Source organism: Sus scrofa, chromosome 7 (assembly GCF_054392235.1).
Source record: "Sus scrofa isolate SSC_HxYL_T2T_F1_AM1 chromosome 7, Sscrofa_HxYL_maternal_Yorkshire_Landrace_v2.0, whole genome shotgun sequence".
Classification (NCBI taxonomy): domain Eukaryota; kingdom Metazoa; phylum Chordata; class Mammalia; order Artiodactyla; family Suidae; genus Sus; species Sus scrofa.
Genome location: NC_139389.1, coordinates 91805594 through 91825512, shown reverse-complemented (window position 1 = coordinate 91825512; position 19919 = coordinate 91805594). Strand labels below are relative to the sequence as shown.

The 19919-nt window shown below is 46.4% G+C and overlaps 1 protein-coding gene across 10 annotated transcripts in view; it reads left to right on the top strand.

Moving 5' to 3' along the window:
* Positions 1 to 19919, top strand: part of RYR3 (ryanodine receptor 3) — a 568796-nt gene that overhangs the window by 438328 nt on the left and 110549 nt on the right. For 8 of the 10 annotated variants that reach the window (XR_014810912.1, XR_014810914.1, XR_014810913.1 and 5 more), the window contains exons 49-56: positions 5514 to 5604; positions 7264 to 7404; positions 8990 to 9153; positions 12369 to 12447; positions 16776 to 16865; positions 18018 to 18164; positions 18378 to 18440; positions 19796 to 19871. Coding sequence is in view for 6 of the 10 variants with exons in the window: in XM_084969350.1 (XP_084825476.1) it covers positions 5514 to 5604; positions 7264 to 7404; positions 8990 to 9153; positions 12369 to 12447; positions 16776 to 16865; positions 18018 to 18164; positions 18378 to 18440; positions 19796 to 19871 (851 nt within the window). In the remaining 4 variants the exon portion in view is untranslated. Of the gene's footprint in view, positions 1 to 5513; positions 5605 to 7263; positions 7405 to 8989; positions 9154 to 12368; positions 12448 to 16775; positions 16866 to 18017; positions 18165 to 18377; positions 19328 to 19795; positions 19872 to 19919 lie in introns of those variants that run through there. The other 2 variants (XR_014810915.1, XM_084969351.1) reach the window with 2 other exon arrangements.

Genomic DNA, 19919 nt, shown 5'->3' with positions numbered 1-19919 from the left:
TGCCGAAGCTAGTCTGAGGAGGAGGTGCTCAGACTCTAAGGATGTGCTGGGTCCCCTCTTTGCCACAGGCTCTTTCTTTTTTTTTTTTTCTAATTTTTAATGGAAATAGAGTTGATTTACAACATCATGTCACTTTCAGGTGTACAGCAAAGTAATTCAGTTATTTATATGTATGAATGTATATGTGTAGAATGTATATGTATGAATGTATATGTGTATTTATGTTTATGCATATGTGTTTATGTATGAATGTATATGTGTATATGTGAATGTATATGTATTTATGTTTATGCGTATATGTATATATACACACACATATATATAAATCTCCTTTTTTTAGATTCTTTTCCATTATAGGTTCTTATAAGATTTTGAATATAGCTCCCTGTGCTCTACAGTAAGGGCTTTGTTGTTGACCTGCTTTATGTATTGCAGTGTGTATCTGTTAATCCCATACTCTTAGTTTATCCTGCAGGCTTTTTCTGATCGCCTTTCCCTTGAGGCTCATCTCTCACTATGAGGAAGTTGGGAACAGCTCAGGCTTGCATCCTGAGGGTTGGTGGACCAGGAGATGAGACTGTCTTTCAGGACTGAAGTACTCAGGTTAAGAACTAATGCTTTAGTTCCTAAAAGAGAGCCAGAAGCAAATTTTCCCCTTCTGAATGAGTGAACCTTGACTGAGACACTAGACTGTCGAAGTGTGAATAAGAGCAACCCTACCTCCAAACTCTACAAGATCTGAAAGAAAGAAAATAAGGGATCTCCAGTCTCAGTGGGGAATTTAGGGCACTGGTTTTCATCACCACAGATGGACATCAGAGCCAACCCAGGACAGTCACCCCCAGAGCCGGGATTGTCAGGAAACTCCATCAGGTCTGGTAGGATCAAAGGAAGAAGGGTTCTTCCAATGATGGATCTCAGCAGCGCAATCCTGGACCAGGATCCGATGTTTAAACCAGTGGTTTTCCACCCCAACCGTGTATTAGAATCTCCTATGAAGCTACTACATGAATACCCCAGTGTCCTGGCCACACCTAAGCCCCCAAAGTCAAAAAACCTTTAGGGTTGGGAGCCAGGGCTCTAGGTTGTGAAACTCTCCAGATGATACCATGATGCAGCCAATATTGAGAATGACTGCTTTAGGTTGTCCTGGAGTCAGAACCAGCAGGCATCTTCTTTAGCAGTCAGATGGTCTGGTCCTGATTGTTGCTGAATAGGTTGTATCCGAGTCACACATGAGGTGACTGCACAGTAGGGGTCCTAGGGCTGCCTAGAAAAAAAGCAATTGATCAGTCCCTTTAGACCATCAGATTAAAAGGTAATCTCACATTTACATTTCAAGTGTAACAATGGCCCTTCCATTTCAAATGCTTTATTTTTTTTTAATGGAAGTATAGTTGATTTAGAATGTTGTGTTACTTTCTGCTGTACAGCAAAGTGATTCAGATATATACACACACACACATCCTTCTTTTTATATTCTTTTTCATTATGGCTCATCACAGGACACTGAATACTGTTCTGTGTGCTATACAGTAGGACCTTGTTGTCTGGCCATTCCATATGTGATAGCTTACATCTGCTAACCCCAAACTCCTAATCCATCCCTCCCCTTTAGCAACCACAGGTCTATTCTCTATGTCTGTGAGTCTTTTGTAGATAGGTTCATTTGTGCCATATTTAAGATTCCACATGTAAGTGATATCATGTGGTATTTGTCTTTCTCTTTCGAGTTATTTCACTTAGTATGATGATCTCTAGGTCCATCCATGTTGCTGCAAATGGCATTATTTTTTCTTTTTTATGGTTGAGTAGTATTCCATTGCATATATGTACAATATCTTCTTTATCCACTCACCTGTCAATGGACATTTAGGTTGTTTCTATGTCTTGGCTGTGGTAAATAGTGCTGCTATGAACATAGGGATGCATTTATCTTTTTGAAGTAGTTTTGTCTAGATATATGCCCAGGAATGGGATTTCTGGATCATATGATAATTCTATTTTTTGTTTCTGAGGAATTTCCATACCGTTTTCCATAGTGGCTGCACCAATTTACATTCCCACCAACAGTATACGAGGATTCCTTTTCCTCCACATCCTTGCCAGCATTGGTTATTTACAGAGTTTTTGATGACAGCCATTCTGAACAGTGTGAGGTGATACCTCATTGCAGTTTTGCTTTGCATTTCTCTAATAATTAGCAATGTGGAACATCTTCTCATGTGCCTATTGGCCATTAGATGCTTTATTAAAATTAACCTCGGAGTTCCCATCATGGCGCAGTGGTTAACGAATCCGACTAGGAACCATGAGGTTGTGGGTTCGGTCCCTGCCCTTGCTCAGTGGGTTAACGATCTGGCGTTGCCGTGAGCTGTGGTGTAGTTTGCAGACACGGCTCAGATCCCGCGTTGCTGTGGCTCTGGCGTAGGCCAGTGGCTACAGCTCCGATTCGACCCCTAGCCTGGGGGAGCGGCCCAAAGAAATAGCAAAAAGACAAAAAAAAAAAAATTAACTTCTATCTGCTATCCTTCTGTCATCTAAGGCCTGTAGGCTTCAACTATTTTAGGGGCCAAGCTGTGTCATGCATAGTACTGTTTGCCTAGGCTGTGGAGTGGAGGGTGGGAGGGGATCTCCATCCAGGACTCGTGAAAAGGACTTCTCTCTGAGATCCTCTACCTAAATCAAGCCCTATACATTGACACCACTCCACTCATTCTGGTATTACTAAAACGGGCAGAGAATTAAGCTCACTTGAATGTTGTTGGCCTTAGAAGAGAAACAAAGCTTGATAAACACACTACAGGCCTCTAAGAATTAATAGAGTGACTAGGGTTTCCCTGTTGCTACAATGAGTTTGCATAGAAAGAAATCCTTCCAATCAGCATTGACTCTCTAATAGGTGGTAGCTACATCAGTCACACCTGTACATCTTGTTCTACCTTTTACTACGTCTGAACTCAGCAGGTATCTTAGGAACTAAACCAAAGAGTTCTGTCTTCCAGCATAAGCTATTTCCTAATTTATTTTTTTTATTTTTATTTATTCATTTTTTTTTTTTTTTATCTTTTTGCCTTTTCTAGGGCCACTTCCATGGCATATGGAGGTTCCCAGGCTAGGGGTCTAATCCGGAGCTGCAGCCGCCGGCCTACGCCAGAGCCACAGCAATGCGGGATCCGAGCTGTGTCTGCAACCTACACCACAGCTCATAGCAACTCCGGATCCTTAACCCAATGAGCAAGGCCAAGGATCAAACCCGAAACCTCATGGTTCCTAGTCGGATTCGTTAACCACTGCTCCATGACAGGAACTCAAGCTATTTCCTAGTTTAAAAAAAAAGTCACTACAGTTCTCACTGTGGCACAGTAGGATCAGGGTGGTCTCTGCAACACCAGGATGCAGGTTCGATCCCCAGCCTAGGATGCAGGTTCAATCCCCTTTTGGGTTAAGGGATCTGGTATTGCCGCAGGTGCAGCATAGGTCACAACTGTGGCTTGGATCTGATCTCTGAACCAGGAACTCCATATGCCAAAAAAGAAAACAAAAAGTCATGGCAGAGCAGTTCCTGCTGTCGCACAGGAGATTAAAGGATCTGGCGTTGTCTATGCAGCAGCTCCAGGTGCTGCTGAGGCGTAGGTTCCATCCCCAGCCTGACACAGTGGGTTAAGGATCCACTTAAGGAAGTCATGGCAAGACTAATTTTAGCACAACTGCTTTAAAAAAAAATCAGATCAGACCTTGGGGAGATTAGAATTTTATATCAAACCAAAAATAAAGCTCACAGCCCTATTCCTATACCGCTAGCAGCTTCCACACTCCTATCGGCCATCTGAGCTCTAGAGAGAGCAGACAAATTGATACTTGATTTTTTAAGGTTTTTTTGTTTGTTTGTTTGTTTGTTTTGCCAAAGCATGCAGTGGCTTAATATGGGATCTCAGTTCCCAGAACAAGGATTGAACCCTGGCCACAACAGTGAAAGTGCCAAGTCTTAAGCACCAGAGAACTCCATAACTTATTTTTAATGAGTCAGGGATTAATAGATTAGAGATTTCTTTTACTCCTTGATTTTATTAGTCAATTTAAGGCGATATTGCTAATTAGCTGAACAGTGAAAAATGAGGGATTTTACATTATACACTTATAATTACTACATTTAGCAGCAAGCTTTTACTTGCATATATTATGACTGACTTTTTCACTTCAGGGCTTTTCATCACAAGGCTAGCACTAGCCAGCTTTTTGAAACAGATGAGTTTTTTGGTCCATCTCCACTATGTCCACCCTCCTGCGGTTGACCCCTCCAGGGTTCTCTTTCCTGGCATTCCAGCATTCCACATCAGAGTTCTTGACTTTGCCTCCAAGGCTTCCTGGGCATCTCTGCAGGGAATTCAGGGGCTCGTGAGCTGAACTTACATGCCAAACTGTGTGTATGTGTGTATTTTCTCTGGGAAGAATACAGAGGTTCTACTTGGTTTTGAAAGGTTTGGCAATCTAAAAATAAAATTTTTTTTTAAAAAGGAGTTCCTGCTGTGGTGTGGTGGGTTAAGAATCCAACTGCAGCAGATTGGGTCACTACAGAGGTGAAAGTTTGATCCCCGGCCTGGTACAGTGGGTTAAAAGGATCCGACATTACTGCAGCATTGGCTCAGATTCAGTCTCTGGCCTGGGAACCTCCATACACCGTGGGTCTGACCATCAACAAAATAAAAATTAATTAATGAATCAAAATTAAGGCTAAATCAGCATTGCTTATCTCACCTTTATGTAGCTTAGAATTTACTTGCACCAAATTCCAAGGCCATGAATGCTTTGATAATTCGATAAATTGTTCTTTGCCTTTTAAAGGAGGGTTTTTTGTTTATTTGTTTGGATAGACCCTTAACCCAAAGAAATGATGTCAATAATGAGAATTTCTGGCATCAGGTAGTAACTCAGCGCGCCCTTCAGATCACACCAGTAGGTGGCTTCAGATTCCACCTTTGCAGAGTTTAGGTGGATGTTGATATAGAAATGGCTCTAAAATCAGCTGCTCCTTCTTTCTGTAATATTTCTGTTACACATTTCTTTGCACCTAATCAGCAGCTATATTTTGAGTGTGCATAGACCCTGAACATTTTGTCACATGGTGATTAGAATTGAACCTTAGATATCTTAAATCATGAGATACCTATGCATTTTTCTGCATTTTTTTTTTTTAATTTTGGCTGCATCCACAGCATGTGGAAGTTGCCAGGCTAGGGATCAAACCCATGCCACAACAGCAACGCAAGCCGCTGCAGTGAAACCAGATCCTAAACCCACTGTGCCACAACGGAACTCTCTGCATTTTAACTACCCTGTGTTTTTAAAGTGTGTTATCATTGACTGGAATTTACCCACAGTCTTGTGTTTTAGGACCTAAGTGTTTTGAAGCTTAACTCTAATATATGGTTCTCACTGAGTGTGTCTTTCATTCTCTCTTCCTCATTTTTTTTTTTATTCTATCCCTTTGCTTTTCTTATTCCATCCTGCAGTCACCTGAGGCCTTCCATGTTACAGCAGCTCCTGCGACGTCTGGTTTTTGATGTACCCCAACTCAATGAATACTGCAAAATGCCTCTGAAGGTAAACCTCTCTGTTGTTACAGAAATAGTCTGTGGTACCGTGGCACAGGAGACCTGCCATGTAAAACATGATCTTCACAATTGGGAGAGCAAAATACATCTGAAGTGGTTTTCACTCCTTGAAGTTGAGAGCTAACTGAATACACCACCCCTCCCCCAAATCAAACCCCTTCTTGAGTTTCCATGTCGAAAAGAATAGTTCTGCTGGATCCATTAACTGCTCTGATTTTCCTTCCTGGGCTCCCACCAACTACTTCTTATTTAGCAGAAGTTAGTGAGGGGACTCAGGTTTTGCACTTTCCTGTCCTAACTAGGTTTTCTGAATATTTTCATTCTTGAAAAGCTTCGATGGCCCTGTGATTCTTCATTTAGGTCCAGAAAACAAAATGTCCTTTGTCTGTTCCTACTGTATGATGCTTTTTTCCCTTTTGTAACAGATTCTCTTTTTACTTTTTTTTTAAACTTCTTTTGTCTTTTTTAATTAATGAAAGGAAAGGCCACAGAGCCCTTGGTTATTTGATTCCTGATTTTCCCACAAATTACAGTCATTTTATTGTTGGTACTGAGAGCACCAACGCCTGGGTGAGGGACACCAGAATCAGCAGCCCACATAGAGGGCAGTGTTTTTCATCTTCTGCTTCTGAGGCACCAGGTATATTTGCATGTTCAGAAGGGTCGGCAATGGCCAGACAGACCTGAAAATTCTGTCTGGTGATTTCAACAGAACTTTCCCTTCTTTTCAGAAGAGTCTAATAAGCAAGGATTTCAAGAAGCATTTTACTGGGATAAACAGAAGACATTAGTTCGGTCCTCTTTTTCCATGCCAGGCAGAAGACAGCTTGTATGTTGTGAGACATCCCACAACTCGCCATGGCCCATTCTCCTCTCTTACTCCAACACTCCCAGTCGTCATCCCCAAAAGTCCTTTAGCTTAAAACCCCGGTTTTCACAGTTCAGCTTGTCATTGCTTTCTCGGCAGGCCTGTGCTGTCAGCTGAGTGCTGGTTCCCAAAAGGCATCATCAGATGCACCCCATAAGCTCACTATTACCCCTTAGATCAGTGGGTTTTCTTGGAGGTTGTGGATCCCTCCTGTTGGGATGGGACCATTGACAGTGTACACGTGCCCTCTACTGGCCTTGTGGAGAACTGCTGTCACCTGGCTGGGCCGTTGGAAGAAACCGGTAGGCAGGGAAGCCAGAGGCAGTAATGCATGCCTAGAAAATCTTCAGACCCATCGTGTGCTCCCCACCATCCCCTCCCCATATCAGTATTACCAAAAACTCCTAGATCTATAAGCAAAGATCTCAGAAGAAATTCTCGCCACCCCAAAGTGGCTGGAACAGCACACCATGACTGCTTCCAAAGAGCAGCATTTTCTAAGTTCGAGTAGAAATGGTTCCTTTCCCTTTTTCAGAACTGCTAGGGGTGAGATAGGAGGCAGGAGAAATAATCAGGCAGATTCTGTTCAGGCAGGAGCTCACTAGGCACAAGAGCAGTTTCACTGGTGTTGGAGGGGTTTTCTGTTGATAGCCCACTGTTTCTATGGTTGTCTCACTCTCCTGATGGCCATGTGCTGTTCCATTGTCCCCTGTGTGTTGTTGATGCTGTGGATCGTCTCTGCCCCACGACACTGGTGCACACCGCTCCTGGACCCCCCAGCTTCTGACAAATCACTACGAACAGTGCTGGAAGTATTACTGTCTGCCTTCGGGATGGGGGAGCTACGGTCTGGCTGTGGAGGAAGAGCTGCATCTGACGGAGAAGCTCTTTTGGGGGATTTTTGACTCCCTCTCCCACAAGGTAACAGCAGTGCTTCCTGAAATAAGTGGGGTGGGCAGCCTTGGGGATACGAGCTCTTGCACATCCCAAGAGCTGATATCTCAGCGGCCTTGACCACGTGCCAGGGACTGTGCACCTCACAGGCATCTCACGTTCATTCTCATCCCAACTTGCTCAAATAGAAACTGCCCCAATCCTCCTTTGACAGGTGAGAAGAGCCATTGAAAAACTTGCCAGGGATTACCCATCATGGCACAGCAGAAATGAATCCGACTGGTAACCATGAGGTTTGATCCCTGGCCTCGTTCAGTGGGTTAAGGATCTGGCATTGCAGTGAGCTGTGGTGTAGGTTGCAGATGCGGCTCAGATCCTGGGTTGCGTGGCTGTGGCACAGGCCAGCAGCTGTAGCTCTGATTCCACCCCTAGCCTGGGACCCTCCATATGCCACAGGTGTGGCCCTAATAAAGCAAAAAAAAAAAAAAAAAAAAAAGAAAAAAAGAAAGAAAAGAAAAAAATTTGCCAGACTCATGACACTAATAAATGGGAGGGCTGCTTCCTCTGTAAATCACAAAATATTTCCTGGTTCCCATCTTAATGACCTACCCTGCCCCCATTCCTCCCCCCTACCCACACACAACTCTGTCTGACCCCTGTTAGCTGGCCTTCACCAAGTTCAAGCCTGGAGAAGTCCCAGCATCTTCCCTGAGGCTGAGATGTGGGATTCACAGAAGACCTTATGCCATTCATGGGAGGCGGTCCCCAGCCACTGGTTTGGGGAGGGGCGGGGGATGAAGGTCCTCTGAATTCCAAGCCTCACTGTGCAGTCTGATTGAAATAAGCCCTGACTGTTATGCTCACCTCCCCTTCCCTTAACTCACACTTAGATTTTTGAGGTCACCGGCTTTAGACAAGATCAGGAACATTCAGCATAGTATGGCCATAAACAGGTTCCAGCTTTAAAGGTAGACCGTGAGTAGGTCTGGTTTTCAAACAGAAGCCTGAAGCAGGTGCAGAGCTGCAGTCTGGTGTTTACCTGCACTTAAATGATCACACCTTCTTCCTTTGGTGTCATAGAAGCAGATCAAAAGCTGTCCCTCACCCCACATGTTTTGACTGAGTCATGCCTAGCCAAGTTCAGAAGAGGATGGCTATGATACCAAGGAGTCTGCTGATGCTGTCAGCTTAGGACCCCTGTCAGCTCCCAAGGGGCCTGAAACAGCTGCCATGTGCTCTGCAGTCACAGGCTGGCTCAGTTTCTCTAACCATCCAGCGAGAACCACTTTAACCTTTCGCTATCCTTGCAATTAACTGTTTGGGAAATAGTGATTTAATCCTTGGTTTAAGGTTTTTCGACCTAAAGCAAACAGTCACTTGAGAGCTTTACCCATCCACTGAAATCTGATTGTCCCTTTTCTGTGACAAGAGATAATCCCTGTTTCCGCCAGAATGTATTACAGGCCTTACACATTCCCCATTTGGGTTAACCTGGGTGAATTCATGTGGTTTTTGTTGTGGTTGTCGTTGTTTCGGCTCATTGGTGAGCGGTTTTGCCTGGTGGCCAGGCTTCTGGTGTTTATACTAACATGGTCTTTGTCCTTCCTCACAGAGGTACGACCAGGATCTTTTCCGAATGGCCCTGCCTTGTCTCAGTGCTATCGCTGGGGCTCTGCCTCCAGATTATTTAGATACCAGAATCTCCACCACATTGGAGAAACAGATCTCAGTGGATGCAGATGGCAACTTTGACCCCAAACCTATCAACACTATGAAGTGAGTGTCCAGAATCATCTCTAAGCTGGTCCTATATTTTGCCCCATGGCTGGTGTTTCTTTCAGAAGGTAGCCAGAAATGCAAGCGTCCCTTCCTTTCCTCCTGCCAACACGGTTCATCATTTCCTTTGACACGGCATGTCACATCAGGCGCTGGATTTTGTCCTCAACTCCTGAAGGTCTAATTCATCCATATCTGATGATATACTGTATTATTATATCAGGGATTTTTTTAGAGGATGGAGTTGGTTTATTTATTATAAGACATGGATGCTTTCCACACACGTCGCCTGAAGCATTGCCGGAACCCTGACAAATGATGCAATTAATTTATTAATGAGTTTTTTGACAAAATCTTTGCTCTTTGTGAATTAGGCCCTATGGTACTAATAGCATCGTACATCAAAACAACTCCATAAATAACACTCAGCTGAACCATGGCAAGGCCTCAGGGTGTGTCGGCAGAACAGCACGGGTCCCTATTTGAGAGACTGGACCTGCTCTTTGCAAGGCCACGGGAGGCTGGACCTTTGGATTCATTCTGCAATCATGCCTTTTAATTTCTCCTCTGATTCTCCAGCATCCCTCACTGGTGTGATTAGGCCATGGACAACGTATTAGACAAGGTCTGCTTGATTTTGGCTTGTGGCAGGTCTATCCCAATTATGATTACGGGTTGCGGGGCAGGCAGTCTTCCTCTCCAGCTGTATTTTAAATGAAAAACTGGAGTTCCCGTCATGGCGCAGTGGTTAACGAATCCGACTAGGAACCATAAGGTTGGGGGTTGGTCCCTGGCCTCGCTCAGTGGGTTAAGGATCCGGCGTTGCCGTGAGCTGTGGTATAGGTTGCAGACGCGGCTCTGATCCCGCATTGCTGTGGCTGTGCTGCAGGCCCGCGGCTACAGCTCCGATTGGACCCCTAGCCTGGGAACCTCCATATGCCGTGGGAGCTGCCCAAGAAATGGCAAAAAGACAAAAAGAAAAAAAAAAAACAAAAAACTGCTCCAAAACTGCTGTAGAAGGAGAAGGGCAAAGAAGGCATCCTCTGTGAGCCCCTTGGATGTGTTTTATGGTGGTAGTTCTCAGATGAGAGCCATAGCTAGAGCCCTTCCTTCAAGCTGTCAGCTCTGATAACATAAAGTTCATCTTTGGGGAAATTAAATAGACTTTCCAGTGGACAGAGCTTGGAGCTGAGTGGATGGTGGGGAACAGAATTGACCTTGCTGTAAGGAAGAAATAAGGGGAATGGCAAACTATCCAGCTGAGGCCAAAGAGAAGGCAGGTATTGATTTTGGAGAACTTGACCCTGTGAAAACCGAAGTATGCTAAAGGGTGACAAAAGGTGTGATCACATGGATGCTTTTATAAACACTATGAGATGATGTGATACACTAGTGATTATGTGCTCATGGTGACTCGTCCCATGTTATTTTGAGAGTTCTGATTCCTTCAAACATACCTCTGACACAGTATGGTTCTTTGAGGAATATGAATAATGGGGGCTACCTCTGACCAAAACCAAAACAGAAAAGGACCTTATTGCCAGGATGCAGGGCTATTATCAAAACTTAGTGAAGGGCTGACTGCATAGGCCTCAACAAGGACAGGAACCAAGGCAGGGTGACCAGATGGACAACCTCCAGGTGTCACCATTGGGTGAGTCACCCTGAAGAGTTGGATGCTCTGGGCTCCCTCAACTCAAGATTCAAATTCCAGGGAGTTCCCGTTGTGGCGCAGTGGTTAACGAATCCTACTAAGAACCATGAGGTTACAGGTTCAATCCCTGGCCTTGCTCAGTGGGTTAATGATCCAGCATTGCCATGAGCTGTGGTGTAGGTTACAGACACGGCTCGGATCCCAAGTTGCTGTGGCTGGGGCATAGGCTTGGGGGCTACAGCTCCGATTGACCCCTAGCCTGGGAACCTCCATATGCCACGGGAGTGGCCCAAGAAATGGCAAAAAGACAGAAAAAAAAAAAAAAAAAAGATTCAAATTCCAGGGAGGGTGAATCCAATTGGCCTCGTCAGAGCCCATCCTCAGTGACAGGTCACATACGACTGTGGGACAAGAAGACTCGTTCCTTAAAGGGAAGTGGGGGCAAGTTCCCAACAGAAGGGGCAAGAGCTTTGGGGCTAACTGAAACCACAGGTGTCAGGCCACGATTCTAGTATTTAACGTGAGTCACTGAACCCACAAAGGTAGACAAGCCCTGTTTTGTATCATTTGACCTTTGAGCAATCCCGCTTCAGCCATTCCCAGACTGGAGCTAAATTATGGCACAGCAGTATCTTTGTTTGGGGAGCAGAGGGAGTTTTTTTCCTTCTTTTTTTTTTTTTTTTTTTTTTTTTTTTTTTTTTCTCTTTCTTTTTATAGCCACTCCTGAGGTATATGGAAGTTCCAAGGCTAGGGGTCCAATCAGAGCTGCAGCTGCAGGCCTGCGCCAAAGCCACAGCAATGCAGGATCTAAGCTGCATCTGCTACCTACACCACAGCTTGCAGCAATGCCAGATCCTTAACCCACTGAGCCGGGCCCAGGATGGAACCTACATCATCACAGCCGTTATGGTGGGTTCTTAACTAGCTGAACCACAGTGAGAACTCCTGGTATTTTTATTTTTGAAGTAAATGTATTTTTTTCATGTTTTAAATTTTTTACTGAAGTATAGTTGATTTACAATGCAGTGATAATTTATGCTATACAACAAAGTGGTTCAGTTATACAGGTATGCATATCCATTCTCTTTCATATTCTTTTTCCACATAAGTTGTCACAGAACACTGGGTAGAGTTCCCTGTGCTATACAGCAGGTCCCGTTGACCATCCATTGCATATACCACAGTGTGCATATGCCAGGGCCATGTCTGGGTGAAGGGATTCTCACATAACCATCACACGGGCAGGCCTGTCCCAGGAGCCAAAGTGGTTCTCAGGAGTCAAGGGAACCCAGAGCAGCAGGAAGGAGACTACCTGTGCAGCAGGGGCTGCTGCAGAGATGCCCTCTGATTGGTCATGGGTGTGTCTGTGACCCGGTCCAGGATGGGCAATGCTTGGGCTCAGGACAGCCCCTAAGTGTAGAATCCAGCTGCAAATGTGGGGTTAGCTGGTTGACCACATCTGACTTCTGATGGCCATCTGTCAGTTCTGACCATCTTTTTGGCACATCTGGCTGAAGTATTCGAGGAGATTATCATGTTTTTTCTTCCTCTCATTTCACAGTTTCTCCTTGCCTGAAAAATTGGAATACATCGTCACCAAGTACGCGGAGCATTCACATGATAAATGGGCCTGTGACAAGGTAGGGATTATCATCCAACTGACAATTGTCAGGGTTGAGAGGGGGAGAATAACCCACGAGCATTAAAGGTCCAATCCTGGAAATGTGCCTGGCTCATCTAAGTGACAGACTCGCCATGCCAAGAGCATTCATTATTTCTGAGTGGCAACTTCCAGGGTGGCTGGAAGTCGGGGAAATAGTTGGCAGCAGCTGCTGGTGTGGCTTTTTTGTGTTTCTCAAGAAAAGGATTGATTCTGGGGGTGTTAATGTCTCTCTTGACATCACATATCCTGGAACTAGCACCCAAGCACATGCTTACAGGTGTTTGACGTAAATACCTAATGTGGGGCCAGAGGTTTTTATTAAATTTTTTTTCTTTGAAGATAGCATTGGACAAGGGGAAGTGAACTGGAATGCTTTGCCACTGCATTTTGCCAGAAGGCTGGGTTTTCTTCTAGGGAAGACACACATCTTCCTATGGCAGACAGCGCTGGAACTTCTAGACACTCCCTTATTAATAAGCCTGTCCATCTGGTGTTTAAAATTCCTCACCACATGAGGTCAGGCTGCTTAATAAGTTTAATTGCTCTGTCAGCCCTTTAATGCTGGCAGGCAAAGGGGGAGGAACGTGCCAGAGACAGCCAGGATTCCTGTGGGCAGCCCTTTAAGCACTGGCACCTTTGCTCAGCTGCAGCCTACAGCCCAGAGCAGTGGCCCCGTCTCCAGAGCAAGGCCCTGGGAACCACCTCTGTGTGAGGCACCCGGGACAAGGAGCAGCCTGAGGCCCTGCCTCGGCCTCTGTGATGATCCAGGCTCAGTTCTGATTCTTTTCTGAGCCCCTTTGGGGCTCATGATGACAGCAATCATTGTAACTATAGAACAGGCTAATACTCACGATTCTAGAGCAGAAGTTGGCATTTTCTTTTCCTGTAAAGGACAAGATAGGAAACCTTTTAGGCGCTGTGGGCCAGACAGTCCATTGCAACAAATCTCTGCTGTTGTCACGCAGAAGCAATTGTAGATAACACGTAAATGAAGGAGGCTGCCAATGTTCTCGTAAAACCGTATTTCCAAGATAGGGAGTCGGCTGGATGTGACCCAAAGGCTGTGATTTGCTGACTCCTACACTAGAGCATCGGTGTTTTCTCAGCGCTCCTCACGTAGGCCCGTTTGGCCAGCCTCTGACTTAGGGAAAAAGGACGCCTCCGTGAATGTATCGCAATATCCAGTCCATCCCTAAGCCATGTGCATTTTCCCTCTTGAATTTTTATAGTTCTGCCCCTGTGCCATGGTTTAGTCCAAACCACAGTCATCATTCACCCAGATAATGGTGACAACCTCTTAACTAGTCTGTCCACGTGCATTTTCGCTGTTCTTCATGCTAAGGGCAAGTGATAGGTTCAGTGTGCAAATTTGGTCATAACCTCCCAGATTGGTCATGTTCTGCAGACCAGCCCCTTCTGCTTATTACAATTCCTTAATACCTTCTAACCATTTTAATGTAAAGGTCAAAATCTTTAAGGGGCCCAGTAGGCACTGCTTAATCTGGCCTCTGCTACCATCTCTAGCCTCCTCTCTCCCTTTACCCTCTGTCCCCCCGACCACATTCCTCTCCCCCTTTTTGTTTTTGTCTTTCTAGGGCCACACCCACAGCACATGGAGGTTCCCAGGCTAGGGGTCGAATCGGAGCTGTAGCCACCGGCCTACACCACAGCCACAGCAACTCAGGATCTGAGCCGCATCTGCAACCTACACCACAGCTCACAGCAACGCTTGATCCTTAACCCACTGAGCGAGGCCAGGGATTGAACCCACATCCTCATGGATGCTAGTCAGGTTTGTTAACCACTGAACCATGACGGGAACTCCCACATCCCCTTCTTTTAAGTGAACTCTCACTCTCACTCTTGAGCACACACACACACACACACATACACACACACACACACACACTCTACATATGCCTGGATCCACCCCCGTCTGAGCCACGTACCCAAGTATACTCACACATATATTACTCACCCTTTCCTCCTTTAAAACCTGTCCAAGTATGCATTCCTGGGATGCCTCTTTCTTGGATTTCTCAGATAGAAGCTCTCTTAGCACCGTGCTCTTTTCCCTCCAAGTATTTTTATAGTAGTCTTATCTAATTGTGTTTACAACAGTTAGACATTTACACCAGTTACCAACCGTGCATTTACTGGTGTGGTACTTTTGATGAATCTCTCTCCCACCAGCCTGCAAGCTTCATACTGGCTCACCATGGCCAGGTGGCACTGATAATCTGACAGGGAAAAAAGTATTTTCCCCTGCTCTCAAGGACCCCACAGTCTGTGGGAGAAACCAGATAAACCAGTCGCTCAGTGCCGGGCTGTGATGGGCATGAGGTCAGGGTTAGAGCACCCAGGAGAACCCCAGTCCAGTATTGGGGGTCCAGGAATGCCTCCTCAAGCTCCTGACACCTACAGTATGTGGTAAAGGATGAGCAGTTCCCATAAAGGGCAGGACGTGAGCCTAGAGGGGCCAGTGAGATTGCTGCTCCAGTGGTAGAGGCAGGAGGGAGTTTGAACTTTTGATTTTACTGTGATGGCAGCTGGGAGTCAGAAATTGTTAAAGCAGCAGAGTGCCCCGATCAGGGTATTTTATAAAAATCACCTGACAGTGCTGTATAAAATGGAATCTGTGAGAAGTGGAGAGACTGGAGGCAGGAGAAGAAGCCACGTGGGAGGTGATGGTGGCCTGAGCCAAAATGCTGGCAGGAAAGCAAGGGAGAGGCAGATAGGTAAGTCTGAGAGGTTGAACACATGAATCGGGTGCAGGGCAGAGGGTGCCAGGGAAGATTCCTGTGTTTCTGGCTTGGAGAGTGAGTGTGAGCTGGTGCTATTCACGGAGATGCCGAGAACCCAAGAGGAAGAGCCCCTTCGAGGAGTGAAATTGCACGTTCTGGAGTTCCCGTTGTGACTCCACAGGTTAAGAACCCCACTAGTATCCATGTGGATGCGGGTTCAATCCCTGGCCTCACTCAGTGGGTTAAGGATCTGGGATTGCCGGGAGCTATGGTGCAAGTCGCAGATGCAGCTTGGAGCTGCGTTGCTGTGGCTGTGGTGCAGGCCTGCAGCTGCAGCTCCAATTTGACCCCTAGCCTGGGAACTTTCTTATGCCATGGGTGCGGCCCTAAAAAGAAAAAAAAAAAAAAATGAATGAAATCATGAGTTCTGTTTCAGACCTGTTGTGAGGTACCTGTGGCCAGTCAGGCAGAGCTTAAATAGGTATGGACATTAGCGGGCGATCTGGGCTAGAAATACGGATTCAGGATTAGTCCACTTAGGACCCAGGGGCCCAGATTACGACCCCCAGGAAGAATGTGCCTTGAGAAGGGTCAGACACCTGAGAAATATGCACACTGGAGTTCCCGTCATGGCTCAGTGGTTAACGAATCCGACTAGGAACCATGAGGTTGTGGGTTCGATCCCTGGCCTTGCTCAGCGGGTCAAGGATCCGGTGTTGCTGTGAGCTGTGGTGTAGATTGCAGACACGGCTCAGATCCCTTGTGGCTGTGGTGTAGGCTGGCGGCTACAGCTCTGATTGGACCCCTAGCCTGGGAACCTCCATATGCCGTGGGAGCAGCCCTAAAAACGGCAAAAAGACAAAAAAAAAAAAAGAAAGAAAAAAAAAAAAGAAATAACGCACATTGACAAGGAGGCAGAGGCAGAGACTGAGAAAGCACAGTCAGAAGTCTTGGGGGTGGGGTGGGGAGGAGAATGAGGTTGTGGAAAACAGACTCTTCCTGATCTCTGTATCCATGGTGCCTGGTATGGAGTCTGGCACCTTCTCTAGTAGGCATTCAACCAGTATTTGTTGAATGAGTCTGAAATTCTTAAACTTCTATGACTTTAGGAAACATGCCTTGGCACAGTTTTGCTCTAGGGGTGGCAGACAAGGGGTGCAAACTGAGCAGCCTCCTCCATGCCGTGGGCAGTGGGTCCAGTGCCCCTCAGTCTTCAGCCTTGACAGCTCTCCTTGCTCGTGATTGTGACACATTGACCTGAAAAGCATTGTTCTCAGGTCTTTGGACGCATCCTTCCATCTGTAGTGGGCCTGAAACACAAGTGGCTAAGTGGAGAGGACAGCAACTAAAACAAGAAGCAATGAAGGAGCAGGGTTCAAAATTCAGGGGGCACAAAGCCTGACAGCCTTAAAGGATCAATTAGACATTTTGGAGAGAAATTTTCAAGCTCTGCCACATTCCATTATTCCATCTGTTCAGTGAAAGTAGAAGCTGGGATTTGGGTCACCTAAGTGGGGCTGTCTGGGTGCTAAGGATACTTGAACTGAGAACATTTCTACAGAGTCAGAATGGATGGAAATATGGAATTTCCCTGGATGAAAATGTGAAGACCCATCCACTGATCAGGCCTTTCAAGACATTAACGGAGAAGGTAAGGACCAGGCTGCCCACTAATTCTGAGTGGCCGTGCTGATTTCCCTTCCCTGGGAACTGTGTCCGATGGCAGAGGAGTTGAAGGCACATTTGCTGTCCAGTTTCTTAGAGACTTTCCAGGACTCAGAAGACTCCTCAGGAGCTCACTGGTGGGCCACAGCCCCAGGACCAGTTTCCAAAAGCCCAGCCTCCTGTTCTGCTGTTTGGCTCTGAGAGCCAATTGGAGAAGGAAGCACTTGTCAGCACTGAGAGGCTGGGCCAAAACGCGTTTTGTGCTTTGCTCATCGCTGAGCTAAGAGGGACTTTTGTTAGATTGTTGAGGCAAGGGCTGGCAGGGGAACACTTGAATTGTTGGAGAAAATTTAGATAGAAAGGACTTCCAATCTTGATGGATAAAAGAAATAGAAAAGAGAGTTCCCAGGGAAATATGGATAGGTTCCTTTTTTTAATTGTGAAATTTGGTTCAACTCAACTCTGAATTCCTATGTTGCGGTCAGTAAGAGAGTTCTTTGTAGGTTTTGGACCTAGTGTAAAGCCTAGGTAAAGATGTGTATCTCTATATGCATGTTGATCAACTATAAAATTGTGTATAGCTGAAAAGAGAAGTCTAAATTGAAGTCTTTTCTCCAAGCTCAGAGGAGAGTTTTGTGCAGATGCATTTTGACAAGTCCCATCTTAAATACCTACCAGAGAACGTGAAAAGTCCCTATGGGGAGGAAGCGGCGGGACCTAGGCTGGTGACACCAGCGCAGTGGGGGGCTTGGCGGAGGGGTGGGGCTTAGTGGGAGGGGTGGGGCTTGGCGGGAGTGGGTAAAGACTGCCTCAAGGCTAGGACTGGGGCATGGGAGCTGGGAGGTGGTGGAGGAGGAAGTCACTCTTGTTCTGGGCTCCTATCCACAAACTGTGGTTAATGTCTAGCACATTCCCTCTAGAAGCAGGAGACTGCAGTGTCTGGTACTTCCAACCTCGGAAAGACTGATGGTGTGTTTCAGGCAGGAGGCTGCAGAGGGCATTTTGACCCACTGAGAGGAGGCGGGAGCCAGTTAGCCCCCATTCACTGAAGGGTGTGACTTCTCTGGGGAGATGGGCCAGCCAGAATGCTGGGGCGTGCCCTGCACGGCTCTTCCACTCTGCTCGAATGTTCTTCCAGGAGAAGGAAATTTATCGCTGGCCTGCCAGAGAGTCCCTGAAAACCATGCTGGCTGTAGGCTGGACAGTGGAGAGGACCAAAGAGGGAGAAGCCCTAGTTCAACAGCGGGAAAACGAGAAGCTTCGAAGCGTGTCCCAGGCCAGCCAGGTATGACGGTCACCCCAGAGGCCAGCCTACCATTGGCCAGTAGAACCTGGGGGGGATATCTGGGAAAGCCCTCCCTGTGGTATCAGAGGTGAAGCCACCACCCATGAGCCCTGAGGATCTTGGTGGGCACATCTCTGGCATCTGAAGCTGGAGATGCCAATGAGAATAAGGTAAATAATGGGAAACCCAGGGATTCTGCCTTTGCTTTCCTAGGGCAACAGCTACAGCCCTGCTCCCCTGGACCTCTCCAACGTCGTGCTGTCCAGAGAACTCCAGGTCAGTGCCGATACCTGCAGAACGGTGTAACTTGTTTTCTTAAACCTGTCAAGTGCAGGCCGTATTACCCTCCAGAGAGTTTAAAAAAAAAACAGAAGGGAAAGAATGCTAAACATATCAAAACTGGGGAAAGCCATACTGAGCGGAGGCTGCTCACCTAAGACAGTCTCAGTCTCAGGAGAATTAACCAATCACCTGTGAAGGTGAGCTTTGCACTTCTTCCAGGGACACCATAACAGGTAATGATTCAGTAAAAGGAAGAACAAACAGCAAGCTACTGTTAGCAAAACTCAGAACAGAACTTATGTCAGCCAGGAGAAGAAGCTAGTAACAAAACTAACAACAGTTGGGAGAAATCTATAAGCGACAACCCCTGCCTGAGTAGGGGTGCTGGCCTGGTCCTGGTGGGTTCCCCCAACCTTGAGGATAGTTGCACATCCCATGGTGAATTCACTTGAGTTCTTCGGGATGGTGCAGATAAGCAACTATTGCAGGATTTAGGGACAGACAACCAAGAGGATGAAATTAAAAGCCTTAAGCTGCCTCCCCCCATTCTTCCCACAGGCTTGGGTTGGTGGCTGTGACCGGCCCCAGAGATTCCATCAGACTAACCCTTTGGACCTTAGACAAAGTTTCTTGCCCAAGTACACCCTTCATTGCAGGACACTATTTTATGAATGTTATGAAAATGCATTCTAGGAGTTCCTACTGTGGCACAGTGGGTTAAGAATCAGCGTGCAGCAGCTTGGGCTGCTGTGGAAGCACAGGTTCAATCCCTGGCCCAGTGCAGTGGGTTACGGGGTGTAGATCACAGCTGCCCTTGGGATTCAGTCCCTGGCCTGGGAACTTCTATATGCCTCAGGTTGTGGTCATATTAAAAAAAAAAATCACCTTCTATTTAAGAAAGCTTATTTGCAGCTTCTCCAATATGTGGTTATTTTTAGTTTGCTAAGTGAAAGTGTTTCAGGGATTCTAGATTTTTGCTTGACCACCCCCCTACCCCGACTTCCAACTCCCTATCTCGGATTGGGATTCTCAACTCCTGTGACAAATGAAGTGCCGCCAGAGTGCAGTTTACAATGGAAATGTGTGTTTCTCAGAAATGCATCAAAATGCCAAGATAATAAGTTACCAGGGAAGGACAGAATTAGAAATTGTTTTCTGCGTGCACGGGAAGATAGAAAGCTAATGAGGTGCATAAGCACAGGCTAATTAATGATGGGCGACACTCAGCAATGTGCTGTTAGCATTTGGTGGTGCTGTGTTCCCGAGGCTGCCTGAAATAGCCTGGCAGATATGAACCCATTTTTCTTGCTTGCTTTCTCTCTGACTGTCGTCTCCCTGGTGGGACACAGGGGATGGTGGAGGTGGTAGCTGAGAACTATCACAATATCTGGGCCAAGAAGAAGAAGCTGGAGCTGGAGAGCAAAGGTGAGCTAGGTTCACAGCCTCCCCCGCAGGAGGTGAGCTGGGGGGCAG